The following is a 22,859-nucleotide window of genomic DNA, read 5'->3' as shown; positions in this document are numbered from 1 at the left end:
AGATGAAGCTACAACCCACAGCCTCCTTCATACCACAACCTCCACCTTGAGTAAGGAGCTATGGGTGGGTCCAGCCAGGCTCATACCCTTGGACAACTGCCATTATGGGATGTTTGGAACCTCTGAGCAGGCCAGGTTCCCAACCTTCCAGCCAGCTCAGCAAATATGACCCTAATTTATTTAAAAGCTCCAGAGAGAACACGTTGGGGTGTGTGTTTGCTGTGGAATTGGGGATGTCCAGGAGACACACCAACAATTTCCTTGGTACGCTCTGTGTTAGGTACTGGTTGGCTGGGAGGACCATGGAAAAGCTGGAATAACAACCATGTAGAAGGCAATGACATAGGTACAAAAGCTAAAATTATGATTCATTGCTAATACGTTGCATGGTACTAATTAATTTTTAAACAGTCTTGCTGGGGACTTCATTGCTAAAACATGATGTTTTCTCCTCCGGCACCATAACTGTTAACTCAAAACAAAGCAGAAGGAAGTCAGGAAGGATGAGGAACCGTGGATCAGTCAGACTGCTTCCAAATTGCCTGCTCTGATGGCCAAATCCTGCCCCTGTGCCTGGGAGGGATGCTCTGATGCTCTGTTACACCCCTCCACAGGGAATTTTTTGGGGGTGGGGAGTCAAATCCAGCTTCCTGGGAGTGCAGAAATGTTGTGTCTGAGTTGTGAGCGTGCTGGGAGCAAGGAAGAAGTTATTTTTGACTCTGCTCTCACCTGTCTCACTTTATCCTGTGAGCGTGGCTTTCCCTGGATATTTTTAGCCATGTTTTATTACTGGTCTCACAAGCCTCAAACTGGGGGATTATTGCCATTGCACTCACTCACATGTAAGTTATTTAATTCAGTCTTTGTGAGTGCTAAGAAAAGACTTTCCTCAATGTTTTCATTGCTGCTGACATCTAGATCAACACCCAAATATATTTATTTGACATTTCCCATCACTCAGTCTATGACGTATTGCCCCTAAAATGGCCTGAGCTGGTAATACTTTGTCTTCCACTTATGTTTAATTATTCTTTAATTATTTGGACACTTTTCTTGTCACCACCTTGAGTTCACCTGGTAATTCCAGCCTTCTCCAAAAGAAGGGAAATTTAGCGAGCTTCTGCAAAGTTCATTTTTAAAAAAAAAAACGGTCGAGTTTGGTTCTTTCATTTCCACCTTTTTTATTTTAAAATTAGTAAATGTGGTGGCTCGGGGGCAAACCTCCCCTGCCGTTCTGTGGGGGCTGATGGTACCAGGATCTGGTCTGAACCAAAAGGCTGAGTGTAAAAAAATTACAATTGCACCATTGAAAAGGGTTTTTTTTGGTTTTGTTTTTTTTTTGTGGTGTTTGCTGTTGGGGAGAGGCTTTGCCATGTGCTGGTAGCAGCCCCGGGGTCACGGAGGGCTGCGACCGAGGGGAGCTTGTGCACCCCCAGACGGGGCCATTTCTGTTTCCATCTGGGAAAAGGGATGTGGCATCTGGTTTCACTCCCAGCAGCTGGCAGCTTGAAGCCTGTGTTTTTGCATGGTGTGGAGTAAAGAGAAAATAGTGTCGAATTGTTTGGCATTATCAAGGATTTCTGCTCCCCAGGACTCCTGCATAAAGAGATGGAAATTTTAGCTGCTGGAGCCAAGAAACACACAGAAGTATATGAATTTATTACATTTTATCTCATTCCCCTGCAAACAGCGCTGGAAATGTCAAAAGATCATCTATTGTTTCATCGTTTAGAAAGAATTTTTGTTTTCCAGTTGTAATTTCTTTGATGCCTGGCTGTGGGGAAGGAAGAGAAATTGGAGTGGGAGCTGGCGGGGCTGTGGCAGGTCGAACGTGCAGGTTTGCCTGGCCATGGAGCTGCGTGCATTTAAATTTCTCACATCCCGGGTTTTTAATTTAACAAATGTAATTAAGGCTGGGGTAGGTAGGTACTCGGATTATTCATTTACTCCAGATGGAAAAAATTAAATTGAATGCAAATTCCGTAATCAGACATGAAGTTGAGGATGTCAGACGTGATGGGGAAGTGTCAGCACATTAATCGGACCGCTTTCCCTAAACAGCACCCGAATCTAAGAGCCAGGGATTATTTGAATAATTGAGGTGGCATTTGATAAGATATCTGATTGCTGATATCTCCTTAAGACGGAGCCCTAATTGTAATTCTCCATCAAGAAGGATTAATCTGCGTAACAGGGTGCCCTGGGAATAGTGTGGTGTCAGGCTCCCTCCCTTGAGTTTTGGTTTTTTATCAAGGGCTGCCATGCCCAGGGAAGGTGCCAAAGAGATTTATTACCTCTCCTGTTACTTTATATGTGAGCCAGGAGGTCGTCAGGTAGCACAGCTTGGCACGGGGGATCCAGGTATCCAAGGCTGTCTGAGTCCCACGGCCGCCAGCATTGGATCTGTGTTTTGGAGGTAGCTCCCATCATCAGAGAAGGATGCATTGTTGCATCTGGATGCCACTTCTTCGTGTCTTCAGGGCACAGTTAGACCCTTTTCTCCCCTGTAAAATGGAGACAAACTGTCCTGTCTTCAGCAGAAAACCTTGTTGGAGGACTGTGACTCCATCCACAACATCATCTGATGGGATCCAACCTTGATGCTCTTGGAAAACTGTTGGGGGTTGATGGACATTGACTCCCAACTCAGCCTTGGCTGGGGTGATGTCATGGTTTAGGATTGGTACCCCCCAGTTTAGTGCTTCTACTGAGACTCTCCAAACCATGCTCCCCCTCCCCTGTGGCAGGATGGGGAGGGGAATTGGAGACACAAAAGGCAAAGATCACAGGGTGACAGGAGAACAATTTAGTGGAAACACCAATGAGATAAGAAAAAGAGCAGTAACAATATTAACAACAGAAGTGAACAACCAAGTGTCAGCTGCCAGATTGAGTGGAAACTCTTCTTGCGACCTGTCCTGGTTCCAGGGTTAATTTTTGCAGCTGTCACTTGGCTGTGATCATAGAAAGCTTTTCTTGTGGAGTCCTTTTCACTGCCAGCACCACTGGCTCCTCTTAAAACCAGAAGGGTGGGGAGATAGGGGTGGAGTTTTTCCTCGAATCCCACAACCTGGGTGAGATTAGAAAGGATTTAAAGTGGTGAAAATGACAATTTAAAAGAAATTAAGGTATCCATGTTGAGTATCTAGTCTTGCAAACAAATAATCATGGTCTTTCCTTCCCTCCTTTATCTAGCAGCAAATGAAAAAAAGAAAAGGGAAAAAGACAGGAAAGAGGGCAAAGGGATGAAGAGTTTGCTGGTGGGTTTTCGTTATGGGTTTGGTTTTTTTTTTAAAGATTGAATATTTTAAAACAAAATGTAAATGCAAATCCTTCCTTGTGAGGGTGGTGAGGCCCTGGCCCAGGTTGCCCAGAGAAGCTGTGGCTGCCCCATCCCTCCAAGACCAGGTTGGACGGGGCTTGGAGCAACCTGGGCTAGTGGAAGGTGTCCCTGCCCATAGCAGGGAGTTGGAACGAGATGAGCTTTAAGGTCCTTTCCAACCCAAACCAGTCTGGGATTCTGTGAACTTCTATGTAATAAAAAAAAAAGGGGGGTTTGGGAAGAAAATAATCCTTAGCCCTCCTGCAGTCAGTGGATTGCCCAGCAGTGATGAGGATATATTGTATTTTTTCTGTCTCTAAAGTAAAGCCAAATGCAGAGATTTCTCATTTCTTCCTTTTGTCCTGCCATCCCACCTCCTCCTGTGGCCACTCCTGATAAATGGGTGATTTTAGCCAAGCTCTGGGCAGTGCGTTGGTGACCAGAAAAGTGTGATTTCCCATTAAACCCAAAAATTTAAAAGCCCCAACTTAAATCACTTGGGTGTTATCTTAAGGCTGCAAATTGCTTGTTTGCTCCTCCAGCTGGAGCTGTTAATTCAGAACAATTAAGGCACCCTTTAAAACCCAGACAAGGCGTGTGGAGGCGGTCCTGGGGAAAAAAACCTGTTTGGGATGGAGCACCTCAGAGCTGGCAAAATTGGATGAATAACTCCAGTTTGTCTTTCCTTTGAGATCCTGGCAGGTGTTGTGGGGAATGACATGGACACTGGGGAGTTTGGCCCCCAGAACTCCTGTTGAATGCTGAGTGATGCTCAAAGCAAGAGCCAGCTGGGTCTCTGGATCCAAGTAGAAATAAAGTGCTGACTGTTGTTGGGACGAACTGAGAGAGTGCTGTCACCACCCTGCCCATCCTTCAAATGTTTCTCCTTGATGAAGAAATATTGAATCCTAGAGTGAATCCTAAAATAATGCCTAGATTTTTTGAGGAGCCCCTTTGCAATGCCATGAAACGCCTCCCTGGCTGTGTCCTTTAAAACTTTTTGCAGCATCATTTTGGACACCTGCCATCTATTTACTCAGATTCCCTTCTGAGTTTTGATGCAGGTGAAGAACAAAAGCCTAAATCAGAAAATAAACCCCAAAATAAACCAGTTCAATCTGCTTAAGATACTGAGGTGAGCTCAACCTGCTTAAAATATCCCTGGGCCAAGGAGCAAGGAGCACATAAAGCACTGTTAGACTTCTGTGGGATCCTGTGCAAAAATGCAGTTGTTGCATTTTTGCAGCCCAGTGGTGGCTTGTGGGATGGTCCGTTCTTATTTCCACCCTTGCCTGCATGCATCCATGTATCCTTTCAGCCATGTGTGTACCTGTTCATCCCTGCATCCATATGATCAGATGCACAGGATGAGCCTGTGCATCCATACATCTCTACATTCACACATCTCTAAATATATGCATGCTTGCATCTGTGCATCCTTGCATCTGTGCATCCTCACATCTGTGCATCCTTGCATCCGCCCATCCATCATTTTTGGTCCCATGCCTCTGACCGTAATTGTACACAAATTTTATAAATAGCACCCAAGAATTTGTTTTAAACATGGCAAAAACCTCCACAAACCCAAACGTGAATCTTTACAGGAATTGGCATGGCTCAACATGCAGCAGCTTTTTGCATCCCCTACAAATAATGGGAAAATGTGCTTTTCCACCCCAAAGTTGGCACTAGGATTTCGGGTTTGGGGACCCCTGTAGCATAAGCCCCTCAAAACCTGTGTCTGCCTGAGCTGTGAAAGCCAAGCAGGTTGTCTTTAAGAGCTTCCTCTGCAAAGCCTTTCCTGTTATTCCCCCATCCGAGGATGGATGTAGGCAGCATCGGCAAATCTGAATAACTAATCAGAGTCCTCATTAACCCCCCGCCGAGATGCTCAAACATTCACTTTGCTGTTTGTGAAGCAGGAAAAAAAAAAAAAAAGGAAGGAAAAAGGGGAAAAAAGCCTGCACAAGCCACCCTGCATTAAAATTGATGTGTTATTAATCCCACTGTTCCAGACCTCATGGGTACCAAATTTTCCTCCGTCTCGCCCGGGGCCGAACAGTGTGGTGCTGCTTCTGTGGGGCACTTTGCCTTTCCATTATTTATCAGCACGGCGTAGCTTTTGTTCCCTGGATCCAGATGTGTTCACGTGTGCACCTCCTGGGTGGGGGTGTCCAATATTTCCCAACATATCCCTTTGGATAATGGGAGTCACCTGGGGCGGGGCTCCACCGACGGACTTGTCTCTCCCGGCCGTGTTTTGCCTCAAAGCAGCTTTGCTTTCGCAGAAATGCAGGAATATTGCACATGTCTGGGCATGTCTCCAATCTTTCACTCTCTGTGAGGAACGGTGGGGTTTGTGCATCACCAATTTTAACTTGTGGGAGCGGGGAGGATGAAAACACCGTATTCCTCCTGGAGCATCCCCAACACCCGGTCCCAGCCCTTCCCCAGAAGTTGGAGGTGCTACAGAAATTGCACCGTGGGGGGAAAAACTCAATACACCAAAGGTTTTTATTATCATAGTCCTCATCATAGATGGCAGCAGGTGTTGCCAAAGTATTTGGAGGGTTGTGATCATCTCTTGGAGCTCCTTGAGGGGTCAATGGAAATTTCAGCTTTGATTTCTGCATTTATACTGTTTTCCTCACATACAGGGTTTCTTCAGTTGGCCCCAAGGGTGTGGAGTTTGGGGCCTGTACAGCTTGTGTGGGGTATAAAAATAGTTCAGCAAAACCCAGTGTTATTGGGATTTTCACCATTTGTGGTTTCCACTTAAGTCAGAGGAGCTGGCATTAAATTTATTAAAAAATGATGGTCATAATTAAACAGCACTGACATGGTGGGGTTTGGAAGCATCAGGGTGTGCTCACATTGGAAGAAGCAAAGTGACATGCTGGGAAAATCAGCCTTGCTTCAAAATCCTAGACTATTTGCAAAAATCCTGGATTTTGATTTGCCAAATGTCAGCTTTATCATCATTCCCTTACACTTCATTAAATCTTTATTAACAGGGCTGCCCTTGGCTTTTTGCAGCCAGGGAGCAGGCTGAGGTCCCAGGATACTGGGCTCCCATCCCTGCTGTTGGAGGCTATTCAGGTCAACTAGATGAGGATTTAGGGCATTTGGGGGGGGGCTGATGACTTGCCAGAAATGGTGTCTCATTTATGATCCCCGAGTAGCTGCTGAGTGCCACCACGAGCGCCCGGCACACCGTGTGTCTCGCTGGCTTGCGTCGCCTGCGGTGGAGCATCTTGGAGGAGGCATCTCCTCCGTTCCCTTTTGCATCAGGAGGACTTCAAAGGCCTCTGCTAAACTTCAAAGGCTGCCTTTTGAAGTTGCTAGAAGTGCGCGCCGGCTCAGAAAGACTTCTCTGCCTCTGCAAGGATGTTCGGGGAGGTGTCCCTGGTGGGGTTGGCTCTTGGTGCTCTTGGTGACGGGGACAAAAATGGCATCATCTGTGCAGAAGTTGCACAACATGCATGCAACATCCAAGACCTCAGCCCTGATCGCCTCCAAGGATGAAAATCAGTCTATTAGAGCTCTTTTAACACTGACAGAGCCTCATTTATCTGCTCTTTTTCCTCCAGTCCTCGCGTTTCGTTCACGCAGCAAGCCCAGATGACAAAAGCCTTTCCTGTGGGATGGAAAAAAGCCTTTACAGGGATGAAGGATTGCTGCAAAACATGAGCTTTTTAATCACAATGTCAGGACAAATCCAGTGAAAATCAAGTCCTGGGTTCTCAATATGTATTTAGTGTCAGCCCATTCATACTCCTCCAAGATGAGCCTTAATTCTTTATCACAAATAACCCTCATATTTCACCTGCTGTTGTGCTGGAAGAGTTTTGGACTCAGGCCCTCCTGAGCATTGAGTGTAACCCAGATGAGGTCACTGAATCTCTTGGCAGGACCTACAGTGGCCTGAGAAATCAAGAGGCACCTTGACCTTTTATCCCTTTCACCGAGTTTTCCAGGTTTAGGGATTTCTGCCCTGTTTTGCCCTGAAATCACCCAGTTGTTTCCATATCTCTCCTTGGGCAACGACCTTGGTGATGTCCAGGTTTCCAGGAACTGCACTTCCTATGCAGCTTCATCTCTTGGACCCGTGTTCCCGGCTTAGGTGATGGACACAGTCTGTGAGGGCACAGAAATGCCTGCGTTGTTGTTGCAAGGGGTTTGGGATGGAATTAAAGCCAGGGGAAACAGTTCTCATGGATCTCCCAGCTGGCCTCGCCACACAAGACATGACTCTCTGCCGGCAGTGTGTGGCAGAGGTACATCCCTGAGGTGTATCCTGGGGATCCAAGGAGCTCTGGAGGTGCTGTGCATGTTGGTAGTGAGTTGAGGGAGCATCTGAGGAGCTCTCTAGAGGTGGTGTGTAACTAGAGGTGCATATATCAGATATACATTCAAATCAGCAGTTCAGCACATCAAGGGGTACATACCTATATATATTAGACATATATCAACAGTCTGAGCAGCTCTGTAACAGGTTATATATTTCAGGGTAGGTATATCAGACGCATATTGAAGATCTGAGGAGCTCTCTGGGGGTGGTGTGTACCAAGAGGCATATATCAGACATCTGTCAGAGCTCTGAGGAGCTCTCTGGAGGTGATGTGTGCCAGGCCAGATGTATCAGATGCATAATGGAGATTCGAGGAGCTCCAGCCAGGTGACATATATCAGAGTTGTGTCTGTCAGAGGAGGAGGTGAGGAGCTGTGCTGGTGAGGAGCTGTCTCGAGCTGGTTTGGAGCAGGGTAGATATATCAGCTGTAGACTGAAGATCAGAGGAGCTTGGCAGAGATTATGTGTATCAAGGGACATATATCAGACCTGTATTGGAGGTCTGAGGAGCTCTCTACCAGGTGATGTATGTAAGGGTAGATATATCAGACATATATCGGAGATCTCAGGTGATGTTTATCACCTGGCAGAGAGGTAATATCTGGAGGTGATGTATGTTGAGGGACATTTATTAGATGGGTATTGGAGATCTGAGGGTCTTGCTAGAGGTGATGGATATTGCGAGATTTGGTGAATTTTCTCTCTTATTCCTTTTTTTTGCAGTCAGACACAAACCACCCCCGTGTCGGTGGCTGTGCTGATCCTTGCTCAGTCCATCTTTGTTCTTCCACTGAGGCTGCTGAAATCTAGAAACCCCCACCTTATAAAGGCCAGATTCTTGGTAGTTGCAACATCATCTCTAACATCTGTGGGGACTTGGCCTTATCGAATAGTGGCTGGGAGCTCCCCATTTTGAAGTTAATGGCTCTTCCCCAGTTCACTCTGTCTGAGCCCAAGTATAAAAGCACATTTACACTCAAGCAAAGATTATAATTAACAGGGAAGTGGCAACAGCCAGTGTGAAATGGGGGCAAGGTCAATAGCAGTGTTGTTTCATTGCTTTTTCCCTTTTTTCTGCTTTTCAGACCCGGGTTGTAGCAGTAACCCTCAGTGAGATCTTGCACCGAGGATTCACCATCTCCCAGGAGTTGAAAAGGACGGGACAGGACTGTGCCAACCTCCATCCTCTGTGGATAGACCCTCAACGAGCACATCTTTGTTTGCTGGACACGTCCCGGTTCGACCTCTAAAAATCTGATTTAGTTTTTGTCCTTTCTTGGAGATGTTCAAACCCACTGGGGCAAAACCCTGCTCTAGCTTAGACATCAGTCCTGTCTTCACCTCCCAGGGGTATTCCCACCTAAGTTTTCCTTGATTCCTCCTATTTTCCCCATCATCCTTCAAAAAAAATGCTTTAAGAGTGGACTTGCCCACCATGGCTTTGCTGCCCCTGCCAAAAGCCCTCTCCTAGTACAGACCTTCATCCTCTGCTTAATATTTTGCCCTCTTGTGTCATCATTTTTTCACAGTATTCAAACATTTCATCCTTTGCTTTCCCAGGTTGTGATTCCTATCCAGAAAATCTAGTTTTCGGGGAGGTGGGAGGACACTTCCAGGGCAGTGGCTCCCTGAGCACCCCACAAACAGTAAGGCTTCTTCTCTTTATATTAATTAACCAATTATACATGTTAATTGCAATTATATATACTTGAGTGGGATGTGTTGAGTCATGACCTCAGTGTGGCTTTATTTGGGGGAATTTCTGTTGTTTTCTGGTCCACTAAAATTGTATCAACCCTTCCCTAAATGCAGTGAGGGGAGAATTACACTTTTATACTATTTTTTTAAGAAATCAGTCTGTGCAGGGAGTCTTGATTTAAAACTCAAGTGTCAATAACATGTTGTTAAGAGCCCTACGAGCCATAGCCAGCCTGGAGGAAAACACAGATATATTTTTGTGAAAATACTCTGAAATATGGGCTGTTATTACTGCAAAATTTTGGCACAGCCAGCAGTAGAATGCAGAGGAATGGTCACCAGCTAAAAATAACTGAAATGCAGAGCTTAAAATAAGATATACATGAAACCAAGGGTCTCACAGTCCCTTGGTCAACCCCGCTCACTAAAATTAGGGCTTGACAGAGTGACAAATGTCACTGTGCCAAAACCGGAGGCACCCGGCGGGTGACAAAGAAAATAAAACCCCCTTGGCTGCAAATTTCCTCCTATAGGAGCAAAGAGAAATCTTTGGTCACTGAAAACAGAGGTGCCACCTTCAGTTCCTGCAAATGCCCTGCAAAAGTGCCTGTTTTCTGCTTAAACTGGTGATATTGAGGGTGGGGGGTTCTCAGGGGAAAGCCCAAAACCTTCGGTCAGTCCACGGTGCAGCAGAGCATCTTTTCTTTGAGTGTTTTCTTTTGAGTCTTGTCTCCTTTGAAAGTCCCTTTTAATAAAAAGAGTAGCCAATAAGGGCAGGATCATTTCTCCCAGGCTGCTCTTTCAGCCCCAATTCTTGCCAGTGACCTTCCCCTGGCCAAAAAAACCCACATGATGAAGGAAGGGATGATTTTCTCCTTAGTCTGATTTCACCCGTGTTCTGATTCTGAGGTTGGGTTCACTTTGAAATGACTTTTCTGATGAGTTTGTGGGGGCTTGGGGTCACCTCCACCTTTTGGAGGGATCCTGCCTGCCTTGATGCCTTCTTTCCAGTCTGTATTTCGATGAGAGCTGCCTGGTGCTTGTGCTGATCCTTGCTCAGTCCATCTTTATTATTCCACTGAAACTGCTGAAATCTAGAAATCCTCACCTTATAAAGGCCAGATTTTTAGTAGTTGCAGCATCATTTCTAACATCTGTGGGGACTTTGCCTTATTCAATTGTGACTGGGAGCTCCCCCATTTTGAAGTTAATGGCTCTTCCCCAGTTCACTCTGTCTGAGCCCAAGTATAAAAGCACATTTACACTCAAGCAAAGATTATATGGAAGGGCTTTGTACCCTGCCCTTTATTTTGGGCACGTTGGGTTGTTCTCTTTGGAGGAAACTGAGCCTGTGGAGAACACGAGCATGTGACTGCTGAGGACACAAATGCAACCTGCCCTGGAAGTATCTCCAGTGAGAAGACCAAACTGAAAACAGCTCAACAAATCGTGCCAGGAAGGTCTGGGCACCTCCCACTAAAGGCACAGAAAGATGTGATGGTGGGTGTCCACCTAATTACCTTCTGGAACACAAGGCTGGCATTGCTTTTAGTGGTTAATGATAGAAATTACCTATCCTGATGACTTCTTCTGAGAAACAACTTGGTTCCCCTTGGATTTCTCCACCTTGTGTGTTGTTCCCCCCAATTTCCAGGCACAAAACCGTCTCATCTTTCCTTCTTCTGAAGCCCACATGACCAGGGAGATGCACCTCAGAGGCCAGGCTATATCTTTTGTCACCCTGTTGTGAAAAAATTTGGCACATCTGTCTCACACCACGAACACTTTCCAGTCCTTTTTTGACCCCAATTTCCTCATCGTGTTGAGGTTAGACCAGTCTGAGGTTTACTCCCATTTGGAATAAATGGAGAAGTTATTAACTGTTATTAAGCATCATTAAAGGAGTTTGAAGCCCCTTGTAACTCCCTAGCTGGCTGGAGCTTGTATAAATCAGCATGTGACATCTCAAACTTCTCTTTTGTCATCAAGGCTGGAAATATGGCAAAAAAATTGCATTCAAATGGGCAAATGAAAGAGGTTTCAATTGAGGTGATTAATCCAGAGGCTCCCATAGCAGTCCTTAGTGTCTTGGCTCGGGGTTTGAATAGGGACAACTCTCTGCAGATACCAGAAAGCCTGGAATACCTCAATAAAACCCATATTTTTTGTTTTCTGGTTGGTAGAGTCACTTCTCTTAGGGAATTTTACATTTTAAAAGGAAATTCAGGGAGGAGGAAGACTGGGAGGAGACAGAGAACTGTGAGAGAGGGATGTGAAGCAGAAACTCAGCGAGTCAGGAGTTCTGATTTATCTGCCATATGGGAAGGAGGAAAACAGCCAGCTCCAGAGGGATTTCTTTCCCTCTCCCAAAGCGAAAATTTCCAGGCGTGATAGCAGGATATAGAGAGAAATGAGGCAGATTTAAGGGAGGAGAGGGTTTTATTAGGTGTGCTGTGGCATTGCTGTTTTCGGGGGTTTCCCATGGGGTGAGGAAACCTTTGCACACTCCCACCTGTGTTTCTGCAGTTGGGTTGGCTCTGCTACTTTTAACCCAAGTCCTACAAGTCCACCAAAAAGCAGGTTCCTGTCTGTGTTCACCTGGTGCTACTCGTGCCGGTGTTGGGGGATTTGCATGAAGCCCGTGAGCTTTGATTTGCAAAGTGAACACCCCAAAAGGGCATCAAAATTAAAGCTACATTTAAAACCATGAAAAATGGCAGTGTTGGTCACGGGGTGTTTGTGCTGCAGCAACAGCTGCAAAAGGTGGTTTGTGGTGGCACCTCTGCTAGAACTGGTGGTGCACATCCATGTGGAGGTTGTGGGTGGGTCTTGCACTGCTGTTGGTCTGATTGGCACTTGTGCTGGTGGAGAAATTGGTTGTTGTGGTTTAGGAATGGTGTTCCCCAATTTAGTGCTTCCCCCACACACACCAAGTCTCCGAACCCACGCGCTGCTCGCTCGCTTCCCCTCCCTCCCGTTCCACCCCTGGGTGGCTGGAGGGGATAACTGGGGGCACTAAAGACAAAGATCACAGGCTGAGATAAGAACAATTTGCTGGAAACAGCGATGAGATAAGAAAATGAACAGCAGCAGCAACAATATTAGTAACAGGAGTGTACAAAACAGAGAGTGTGGAGCTCGACTGGACTGCAGCCACACCACCCACACCACTCCCTCCGGTCAGGACCATCCTCCATCCTCCTTCCCATTTAGATTTGGTGCTTGCCTGATGGAAATGTGGGTGCTCAGTTATTCCTTACTCATGGAATTAGCAGATTGTGGTGAAAAATAAAGAGCACAAACCAAGGTTGAAAGCATAGGGCAAAATTTTGGACATAAATTATTCGCAGCTCACAGAGAAGAGCTGTTGGAAAATTCACCCGTTCCCTATTTTTTACAAGCACTCTCAAGGCAAACTGAGAATTTTTTTTGGGTAATTTGTGTCCAGCAAGAGGAAATTTCTGCATTTTTGGGGTTCCTCAGCTACACTTCACTTCAAAGCTTTTTGATTTGCCCTGTGAAAAAATTCACAATTTGCTCTTTTGGGAACTTTTCTTGGGCCAAGGGCTGGGTTGCACAAAATGCAAGTATTTTCAGGTTACTTTGAAGAAGCTTCTTTGATGTTTCCCTGTGCCAGTTTGTTTTGGAAGGTGCTTTAATGGTCTTCCCCTATAAAAATAACACTTTAAAATGTATGTAGGTATCTCAGCTCTCTACTTAAAAAAGAGGGAAGTTGTTTAATGCTGCTGTTCAAGGTACATTAACCTTGTCTACTAAAGCTCTGACTGGCTCTTGCAGGTTTTATTCTCATGTTTATGTTGCAGAGATATCCCTGGAGCCTTTTAGGGATGGGTATCTTTGGAGAGGAGAGAAGTATTTAGCAGTAATTGTTGTTCTCATCGGAAATTCACTGTAGCAGCTCCCTCCTTTCTGTGGGGCTGGAGCTGGGAGGAGGATTGGGAAATATTAAATATATAAATGCAAGGAGCGAATAAATACCTGCAAATATGAAATAAATAAATAAATAAATATATTAAATGCCTAGGTGAAAGTATGAAGTAAATAAATGTTCCTTTTCCCTGTGCTCAGGGGTCCATTCAGGGGCATTCCAAACTGGTGCTTGGCAAGAGTTTTTTGACATTGTCTGACACAGTGTTTCCTTCTCCCTTTTATCCCAATTGCTTATGCATTGAGCAACTGTTCTTTTAGGAGGAAAATAGAAAAGGGATCCAGAGTTTATTCTGCAGAAATATCAAATCACCCTCTGCTTTAGCTCACGGTTGTAGCAGAATCACACACCCAATTCATCATTTTTTACGGGGCAATAACTCGATAACTGGGTGCTGGGAAGGGTACAAAGGTCAGCATCTAGAAAATGCATCATCTTGGTTGAGAGCAAGGATGCTCCCAGTGCAAAACCTCCTGGGTTTGGACAGAGGAAGTTTGGCAGCCAAATATTCCTGAAAAAAATTAAAACTATTTGGTGGCACAGTGGTGTGTCTTGCACAAATGCTCCTGATCTCCCCAGAGGAGGCATTGCATGAACCTGCTTGGAAGCGACCTCGAACACGAGGAATGGTCAAGAAATGGGTTATGTCTTGAAAAATTAGATTTTTCCCCAGTTTTGACCATTTAATAGTGGTTTATTTTTATCTTAACCGCTAGCTAATAGTAGTTTGTTTTTAATGAGCTCAGGGTGGCATAAGGGACTTCCTTTAACAGCTTGTGAAAACTGGTGTTCATCTTTCAGGGTAATGTGTGAATGCTGGTAAAAACAAGCAAAAAGGGTGAAGACTGGTGGATAGAAATGAGATGTTCAAGAGCAAGAGGGTAGCTCTTAATTCACTTTATGGCCAATCAAGAGTTGGCATCACCCACCGAGAGTGAACCTGTCCTGGCTGCTCGGAGCGAGATGTATCGTCCCCTGGAGGACCCTCTCCCTCCCTGCTCTGCCATATTTCTTCATTTTAACTTAGCTGAATGCATATATCATAAACTTCAGCCTGCTCAGGCCCTCTGTGAAGACATAAAAAACTGTGGAGGGAGCGTGACTGACTCGGCATCATTGCAAACCCCACAGCAGCCCCTCTTCACAAAAATCCCCTTTGGAAAAAGGCAGTCTTCCCTTAATACAGAAAAACGCCTTCCATGGCTGGAAAAAAAACCATCCTCAAGTGTCTCTAATAATGTTGAAGCTTCAGGTGGAGAAGAAAAAAAAAAAGCCTGAAAAGTTGTTTTCCTGATTTCTCCCATCGAACCCTCCGCTATCAATCGCACGTGTTGCTGCGGGGCAGAAACTGCTGAATGAGCTAGAAAAAATTATCCCCGTTTTCCAATTGGTTTGGAAACAAGAGTTGTGCTTTCCAAATCGAATGTTAACATTTTTCTTTTGATGAGGAGTCCATAAACGAGGTTTTAAATTTTTTTTTTTTTGCATTCAGGCCTACTTCTAATACGGTTTTATGGGTGTTTTATTAATCAAGGAGGTCATATTCACCTGGGGGGTGGTGGGTGACTGACAATACTTTGATTTTTAAAATGTTTTAAGGCATCAGTGACCACATGGAAAGAAACCCCCGACTTTTCAACTTAGTCTTTAATTATTTTTACTCGGAAAAGGATGTAATATATTGTTGGCAAAAAAAAAAAAAGGCAACCTATAAATCTGAGGCTCTTTTAGGTAGGCACAAGCTCTTCGGGAAATACATTTCCAGTGTAATGGCAACATTTCAGCGATAGCTGAAATAATTTTATTTCATAAGGAAATTTAGGATACTTTGATCTCAAGTCGTTGCCAAAACATAAAGTACTGCCGGGTCCGGAAATGAAAGAGCCTTTATGGGTTTTATTGCTCACCTTTCCATTCCTCTGTGCGAATGCCCCAAGAGTTGGCTGCAATTCCTTCCCTCCTCGATCCCCAGCCCCCCAGAATTCCCGCTTCACCCAAGATTTGAGGATTGCCCTGAGCTAAGCAGGAAGGATTTGGCAGGGGTTTGGTGATGCTCTGCCCCTTTCGACATCTGGGTGCCTGTGGTCAGGAGTTCACCAGCTAAATTGATTAAAGTGGTGGAAGTGGGGAAAAAAAAAGAAAAAAAAGAGGGGGTTAATGCATAAAATATAAAAAATAAGAAAGGATTAATGCATAAAATAGCAGCTTTTGACCATCCCTTGTGTTGGCTGCCAATAAATCCATTGGGCTGACAGCTTTGCCCTGTTATCCTGACATTCCTGGCCAGGGGCTCCCAGGTGAAACACCTGTCCAGCTTTTCCCTCAGGCATCAGTTGCTTCCCTGGATATTTACGGTGCCCAAGTGCATTTTTCCCCCCCAAAATAAATATACAGTGCTATTTGCAGCAGCTGTCTCTCGCTTCCATCCTTTTTTTATTTTTCACATTTGGCTGTGAGTCCTGCTCTCCAACCAAACCAACCCCCACAAACCTCAATGAACGGCCCGATTTGAGCAGCTTAGATGTTTTTCAGCAATTAAATCGGGCTCTGGGCTGCCACCTTCTGGGAACCTGCTCACCCAAAACCTCACCCCCCACAATGAATCACCACGTGCTGGTTGTGGGCTCACTCCTGGCAGGAGCAATAGATGCCAAGCAGGGTATTTTTCCCAAAATAGCGACGTCTTTTTTTTTTTCTAGCTTCCCACCCAGATGGTCAGACCATCACAATGCTAAATTCTGCTCTTCCCCAGCTGCAGCTATTTCTGGTGGGGAGGTTTTCCCCTTGGTGTTACCCCCCAAGGATGCAGATATTCACTTGCCTGCAGCTGCAAGCGAGTTTTGACATTGGACACCAAAGATTTTAAGCAGCGAGTTCACTCAGGAGCAGATAATTTTGCCTCCTGCTGTTTTGCTGTTCGGGAAAAAAAAGAAGAAAAGCATCATTTTAATCCCATAAATGCAGTCTCCTTCTCCCAAGAAGGTCTGTGCCGTGCAAGAACTCTGCATGCTCAGGATTTTGGGTGTGATCTCTCAACTCGTGGGTTATCTATATTTGTGCAAAGTGAAAAAAAAAGAATAACCTCATTTATTCATGCAAAATAAATAGGAGTGGTTGATGCCCATCCCATGCACACAGCACTTGGCTTTCTGTGTGGATATGGTGCATTTGTGAACTTGGTGCCTGGTGGTTCCTGTAAAGCTTGAAGCCTCAAGGAGCAGACCAGAATATTGTGACTCTTCCCCCCAAAAAATGTGGACCTCATGGAGAAGACCAGAATACTGTGAATCTTTCACAAAGATTACTGAAGGTGCATCAGTTTTGACTGAGCTCATCACTATCCCTGTGACAGTCCCCTTTGACTTTCCCAAATGTCACCATTTCATGGCAAAAGCGACGCTGACACTATTTTTTGGTTATATCCCCTCACAGACTTTACACACCCTTTTTCATTTCTTCAAGGGATGGCACCATGGCTCTTCCCAGATGAGAAGCCAGTGCAGAAGCCAATGCATTGAGGGGCATCATGAAGGGGAGAACCCTTCAAGAGATGTCATCTCTTACAAAAAAAATGAGGCACTGCAGAAAGAAATGCACTTTTGGAGCATCTGGGAAGATTTTGCTGGGTGGTTTTGTGAGTTGGCCCAAAACAGAGCTCAGAGCCGGAGAGGGGACAGGACAGGGTTGGGTTTTTTTTAAGGATTTAAGCTAGATTATTGGCTTTTCTTCTAAAACAACCACACAGCTGCAGTGAAATAATGGGAGAGGAGGTTTTTGGGGGCCAAGAGTTGCTTTTGGGTCACATCTGCCACCAGGTTTATCCTTGGGGACTTTTCCCAGCCAAATGCTCCTCTACAAATTTATCTCTTCCTGGTGCCCCTCTTTTTTTCCCCATCTCCTTTGGACATGAAGATGCAAACAAAATAATCTGTTTTCCCCCCAGATAACTCTGCATTTATAGAAAGCAGTAACTTCCAGAGAGGTTGAGGGTGGCATGAGGATTGTCTCCTCGGTTTATGGGGTCAAAATCCAGGTTTGCTTCCTGGTTCAAATCAGGCAAGAGTTTCCACACATTTCTGTGCATTTAGTCACCTCAACAGAGGAGTCAGTTGGGCTGGACAGCACAACATGGGAATCAACTCCACATCAGACACAAAATGTCCCTTCTGGAGTGAGCAGGCAGTACTTGAGGATGTGACTCCGTGGTGGCCAAAGGCAAAGAGACTCATAATTTTGGGGGGATTTAGTGTTTGATTTCAGAAAAAGGGGAAATTTTGCATTTGTGATTTGTCTTCCGACTTCCAAAAAGGGGGAATAACCGGAAAGGGGATGGAAATCCCTATTTAGGCACTGTGGTCAGGCATGAAGGGTGGAGGGAAGACACCCTGGGTGCACCAGAGCTCACAGGGGGGAAAATATAATGAGGTTCACCAAGGGCAGCCATCATCTCCTCCTTTGCCTGGCTGCTATCAGGAGAGATCTCCGTGCTGCACTTTGGCCCTGGTGCATTCCTTATCCAAAATCCCAAATCTCAAATAATCACCAAAACATGATGAGGGTCAGCAAGTCACCTTGGGTTTCGGGGTGTTCGTGCGAGGAACGTCACCTCTCTTTGCTGTCTTTTTTTTTTTCCCCTTTATGTGATTTTTTGGGGGGCAGGGAGAGATCCCTCTTAATGCAACAGCTCCTCTCCTACCTGCAGGTTCTCGATGTGAGTCCCACCCAGGATGCACCATGTCTCCCCAGCACCAGCTCTGACGATGATGGCCACCCAGACAGTGCCTCCTCCTCCCTACCAAGACACCCCACAGGTGAGTGTCCTGCAGCACCCACGGGCTCCTCCAGACCCCTGGGGACCCCCCAGCTCCTGCATTAATTACCCTGCCTTCCTAAATAATGGCTATTGCAAAGTATTTCACTCCAGAACGTTCACGTCGGAGACTGGCAAAATTAACCCCCTTCTTGACACAGTCTCCAAGCTTGAAAGGTTTTGGGTCAAACTGTGATTTTTCCCCCTTTCAGTCTTATTTTGGGGTCATTGAGTTTTCTTGGTGGCATGTTTGCAACCAGCAGTTTAATTACCTGGAAAGACGAAGTGTTTAACTAAACCAGGACGGGTTTAGCCATAGAAATGGCCCTTTAATTTATTTCAATGGCATTTTTTAATAACCTGTGGCAGGGGAGAAAAAAAGATTTCATCTCCAATGGTGCTCTAAGGGGTCGAATAACTTTTCCAAGCATCATTATGGAGTTATTGTAAGAAGAGGAGTTTGTCCAAGAGAAACTCTACTGGAGCACCCCAATAGGCTGGACTTGGAGGTTGAGGATGGATTTTAGAGATGATCCTGCGCCCTGCAGCCCATCCTAAGATTTTTTAGGGGCAAATTTATGTCACATTTCTGCTTTCCCAGCTAGAATGACCTAACAGGGATGATCCACTGAGCACTGAGCCAACTCTGTTTTCAAAGCAGCGTTTTTTTTTGTTGTTGTCCATACAGAAGATTTTGAGTTTCTCCCCGTTCGCCGCTTCTTTCGGTTGCAAAAGCAGAAAAACCTCCCCTCCCAGGGAAAAAAAAAACCAAAACAAAACCCAACACAAAAAAAAAAACCCAGAACCCCCAGCCTGTTCTCTGCGAGCTAAAATAAATAAATCGACTTTTACACCCCCCCTGAAGCCCCCCCGGGTCTCCTTCCTGCTCGTTTCCTTCGGTGGGAAAAGGTCACTTCTCACAAACGACACCTCGGTGGGGTTTTTATGGCTCCTCCAACTTCTGTGTCATCATTTACTCGCTTGGCTGCTTCGCTCCGAGTAGGGCTTTTTTTTTTTTTTTCCCAATTTTTTTTTTTTTTCCCTTTTCTCGCTTACGCAGCGGGAGCTGCGGCGCCGTTTTAGTCCTAATGGGCAATTTAAGGGATTTTTAAAATAGCCGACATTTTCCAGAGCGTCCTACGGCGACATCCCCTCCACCCATCTCCCTCCCTGCCCCTCAGCTGCCCCCTGTTTTAATACACTGAATTTTGGGGACCCTCAGGAGCATCGTTGACCAAATCCTTCCTTTTTTTCCCCTTATCAAGGGGATTGCTCAAGTGGGTTTTTTTATTTTTGGGAGGAAAAGCTGCGGCCGAGGGTTGATTTCCTTGACTCATCTGTGGCTGCTGTGAACTTTTCACCTGAAAAATTTGGGATTTCTAAGGGTTGGAAAAGCAAATTGCACACGAATTTCTTCTCCCCAAAGATGGGGAGGACTGGTGATAAATAAAAAAATGATCAATTATTAGAGCTACGATGAGCTCCTCATCAAGGGAACCATTTTGGGGAGAAGAGTGCTAAAAAATGGGATTTGGAGAGCTTTGCATTTGTGTTTTACAGCAGAGGCTGGAAGCTGTTACCCTCACTGTCAGAAATGTGCAGAAGTGAAGCAGAAATTAGGGGAAAAGCTGCCTTTTGGAGGGAAAAAATGCTTTATTAATCACCTGAATCTGTTAAAGGGGTGTAACGTGGAGCATCTTTTATACTGAGAACAGGCACGCTCCTCAAGCATTCTACCTGTTGAAAATTAAGGAATCTACATAAAAATCCATGTGTTTTCTGTAATAAATTAAAACTAAAAAGCTAAAGAAGAGTCTTCAGCCATTGGCAAATTAGCAAAAAAAGAGGTTGATTTAAAAATAGGTATTTTCAGCACTGAAAGCGATGAAAGAAGCTTTGCCCTCCCAAAAAAAGTGCTTCTTGGGTGGTTACAACAGGGATAAAAAAAAGGAGAGGGGAGAGGAAATGATTTCTTTATTTACGTATTAAAAAAATATATTTAGGAAAAAAGATTATTAAAAATCGTGTGGAGATGTTAATTTTTCATAAATTTCAACACGGAAAGGGGTAAAAAGCATCTTGTCCCCCCACCCAAAGGTGGTTACAATAGGGACAAAAAAGATAAATTAATAAATAAATATATTTAAAAAAATAATTAAAAATTGGATGGAGAAGTTGATTTTTCATAATTTTCAGCCCAGAAAGTGATAAAAACAGCTTTGCCTTCCACCCCCCAAGTGCTTTTCAGGTGGTTATAACAGCGACAAAAATGAAAAATTATGATCATCCTTATACTTTTTAAATCATAAAAATATTTTTGAAAGAGCCACAGGGTAAAAACTGGGTGGAGATCAAGGTTTTTTCAGTGGGAGCCACAAAACTGCTTCAATTCCTGGTGTCCTCAGCAGGTTTTTGGGTTCAGAACCGCTGTTTTCAGCACCTGTGATGGGATTTCCCAGCAAAATGCTAAGAAATAGGGTAAATATTGCTGATTTAGGGGATTTACTCCCTGAACTTGATGTCTTTGGACATAGTCTTCACAAAAAAAAGCCTAAAGAAGAGGGATTATGGCATTTAAAACTGCGGGAAGCCCTCCCAGAGCTAATGCTGGCAGAGGATTTCCTTCCAAAAGAAGCAAAAAACCCCAGAAATATCATATCTGAACCCCAAAAATGTAATACCTGGAAATATTGGACCCAAACCCCAGAAATGTAATACCCAAACCCCAAAATATCATGCCCAGCTTGAGCAGTACCTCAAAAATATCAGCTTTACCCAGGAGCCTTGCAAAAACACAGGGATTTTTTTTAAAGTGTTTCTTTACTATTTATTTCCTGTTTTCTAAATATCATTTAAATTTTTTTTTTTTTCTAATCTTTAAAAAATTTTGCCCTTTTACATGTTCTACATTTTAAAAATAATTTAAAGAACATCTTCAACATAATTTTAGAACCTTTGTAGTGTTTTAACATCTTTTAGTGTGCTTTCTACATTTTAAAACGTTTGAGGTTTTTACGTGTTTTAAACGTATAGTTTACATTTTTCCGTATTTTAAATACATTATTTTCAAACATATTTTCATTTTTATATCTTTAAATGTATGTTTTTACATTTTAAAACTTGACTTTTGCCAACATACTTGTAAACATATTTTGAACACGTTTTTACATTTTTATAGATTTGTACATATTTTAACATAGTTTTAACATATTTAAACATACTTTAATGCATTTTTAACAGTTTACCTAATTATTTTTATTATCTACATTATTTTTTACCTTTCTTTTACTCTTTTCTCTACGTTTTTTAACATGTATTTTTACTTTTTTTTTTTTTTAATTTCTTTATTTTCCTTTTTCTCCCTCTGGAACTCTTTTTGGACATATTCCAGGGGGAAAAAAACCCCCAAACCTGCATTTTTTTCAATGCCTACAACTTTCATACCCAAATATTTCCCCTTATTTCCCCATTTTCCCACTGCCAGGAAATTCCTCCTGCATTTTCCCTCCTTTCCCATCCCCACCTTCTCCCCCTAAAGGCATTTTTGGCTCCATTTTTGCCTTCCTCCCTGTGCACCTGCAAATCCCTCCATCCCAGCATCATCTCACCTCTTTTTCCACAGACTTGGAATTATTTTTGCTTATTTTTTATTCTTTTCTTTAGTGCAAGGTGAGGTAATGGCTTTGAGGTAAAAGCCCCAGAGGAGGCTTTTTTTTTGGGTAAGAGCTCAATTAGTTGCAGACTTGGCTGGAAATATTCAACTTGGCAGGATTTTGAGGCAGGATGCAAAAAGGGCTTTGGAATCCTGGTAAATGAGTGTGATGAGGGGGGGAAAAAAGGGAAAAGATTGGGTAAAATGCCATTTTTTCCCCCACAGAACTGTAATTTTTAAGGGACATAATAGGGGAAAAAAAGTGGGAAAAGAGGAGGAGGTTGGGAAGATATTCAGTGGCATGGCTGGAGCATCCCAAAATCTGCTGGCATTTAGGTTTTTTAGGTGGAAGATGAGGGGGGAAAAAAGGAAAATCCAAACTGCTGGGGTTGGAAGGGGAAGGGAAGCCCAAATTTCACTTGTTTCTTTAGCACCAGGGAAGGGAAGAAGGACAGAAATCAGAGCGGTTGCTCAGTTGGGAGAGTTGGAAATTAAATAGTGCTGGGTGAATTTGCAGGTGCTGGAGCCAAACTTTGGAGTTATGAACAATAAAGGAGATTGGAGGGAAAAAAAAAAGTGAGGAGAAAAGCGACAGCGAAAGGTCAGGCAGGAGATATTAAAGGCAAATATTTTAAAAGCAAAAGGTGTCGTGGTTTTGGTCCAGCTTGGGTTTACAAAGCTTTATATATAAAAATATATATAATAATGAATAATATAATAATTTATGCATATGAGCATTTTGATATATTAATGATCACAAAGAAATCTGGAGGCATAACAGACAAATAAATAAATAATACCTATAAGCACATTTCTGTATAAATAAACAGAGAAATAAATAAGTGTATCAGACAAATAATATATATTATTTATATGGAAATCTACACAGAAATGAAGGAACATTATACAAATATAGACAATATATAATTACATATAGACACAGAAATAAGTACATATAAGTCTATTAGACAATAAATAAATGATAAATCTAATATTTAGCAAGAGCCAGACCTTCCTTTTGCTGCCCACCTCAAGGGAGGATTGAACATTTACTGGTGAAAATAAGCAAATACTTAT

The 22,859-nt window shown here is 43.8% G+C and overlaps 1 protein-coding gene across 3 annotated transcripts in view; it reads left to right on the top strand.

Moving 5' to 3' along the window:
• PKNOX2 (PBX/knotted 1 homeobox 2) overlaps positions 1 to 22,859 on the top strand; it is an 84,755-nt gene that overhangs the window by 38,797 nt on the left and 23,099 nt on the right. For all 3 annotated transcript variants that reach the window (XM_027699427.1, XM_027699429.1, XM_027699428.1), the window contains 3 exons: positions 8,759 to 8,910; positions 9,234 to 9,319; positions 18,023 to 18,131. In XM_027699427.1, coding sequence (XP_027555228.1) covers positions 18,048 to 18,131 — 84 coding nt within the window. In that variant the 5' untranslated portion in view covers positions 8,759 to 8,910; positions 9,234 to 9,319; positions 18,023 to 18,047. The remainder of the gene's footprint in view (positions 1 to 8,758; positions 8,911 to 9,233; positions 9,320 to 18,022; positions 18,132 to 22,859) is intronic.

This window comes from Neopelma chrysocephalum, unplaced genomic scaffold, assembly GCF_003984885.1.
Source record: "Neopelma chrysocephalum unplaced genomic scaffold, ASM398488v2 Primary Assembly neopelma1_138, whole genome shotgun sequence".
NCBI classification, from domain to species: domain Eukaryota; kingdom Metazoa; phylum Chordata; class Aves; order Passeriformes; family Pipridae; genus Neopelma; species Neopelma chrysocephalum.
The sequence above is the reverse complement of the archived record's forward strand: the minus strand, read 5'-3'. Positions and strand labels throughout refer to the sequence as shown.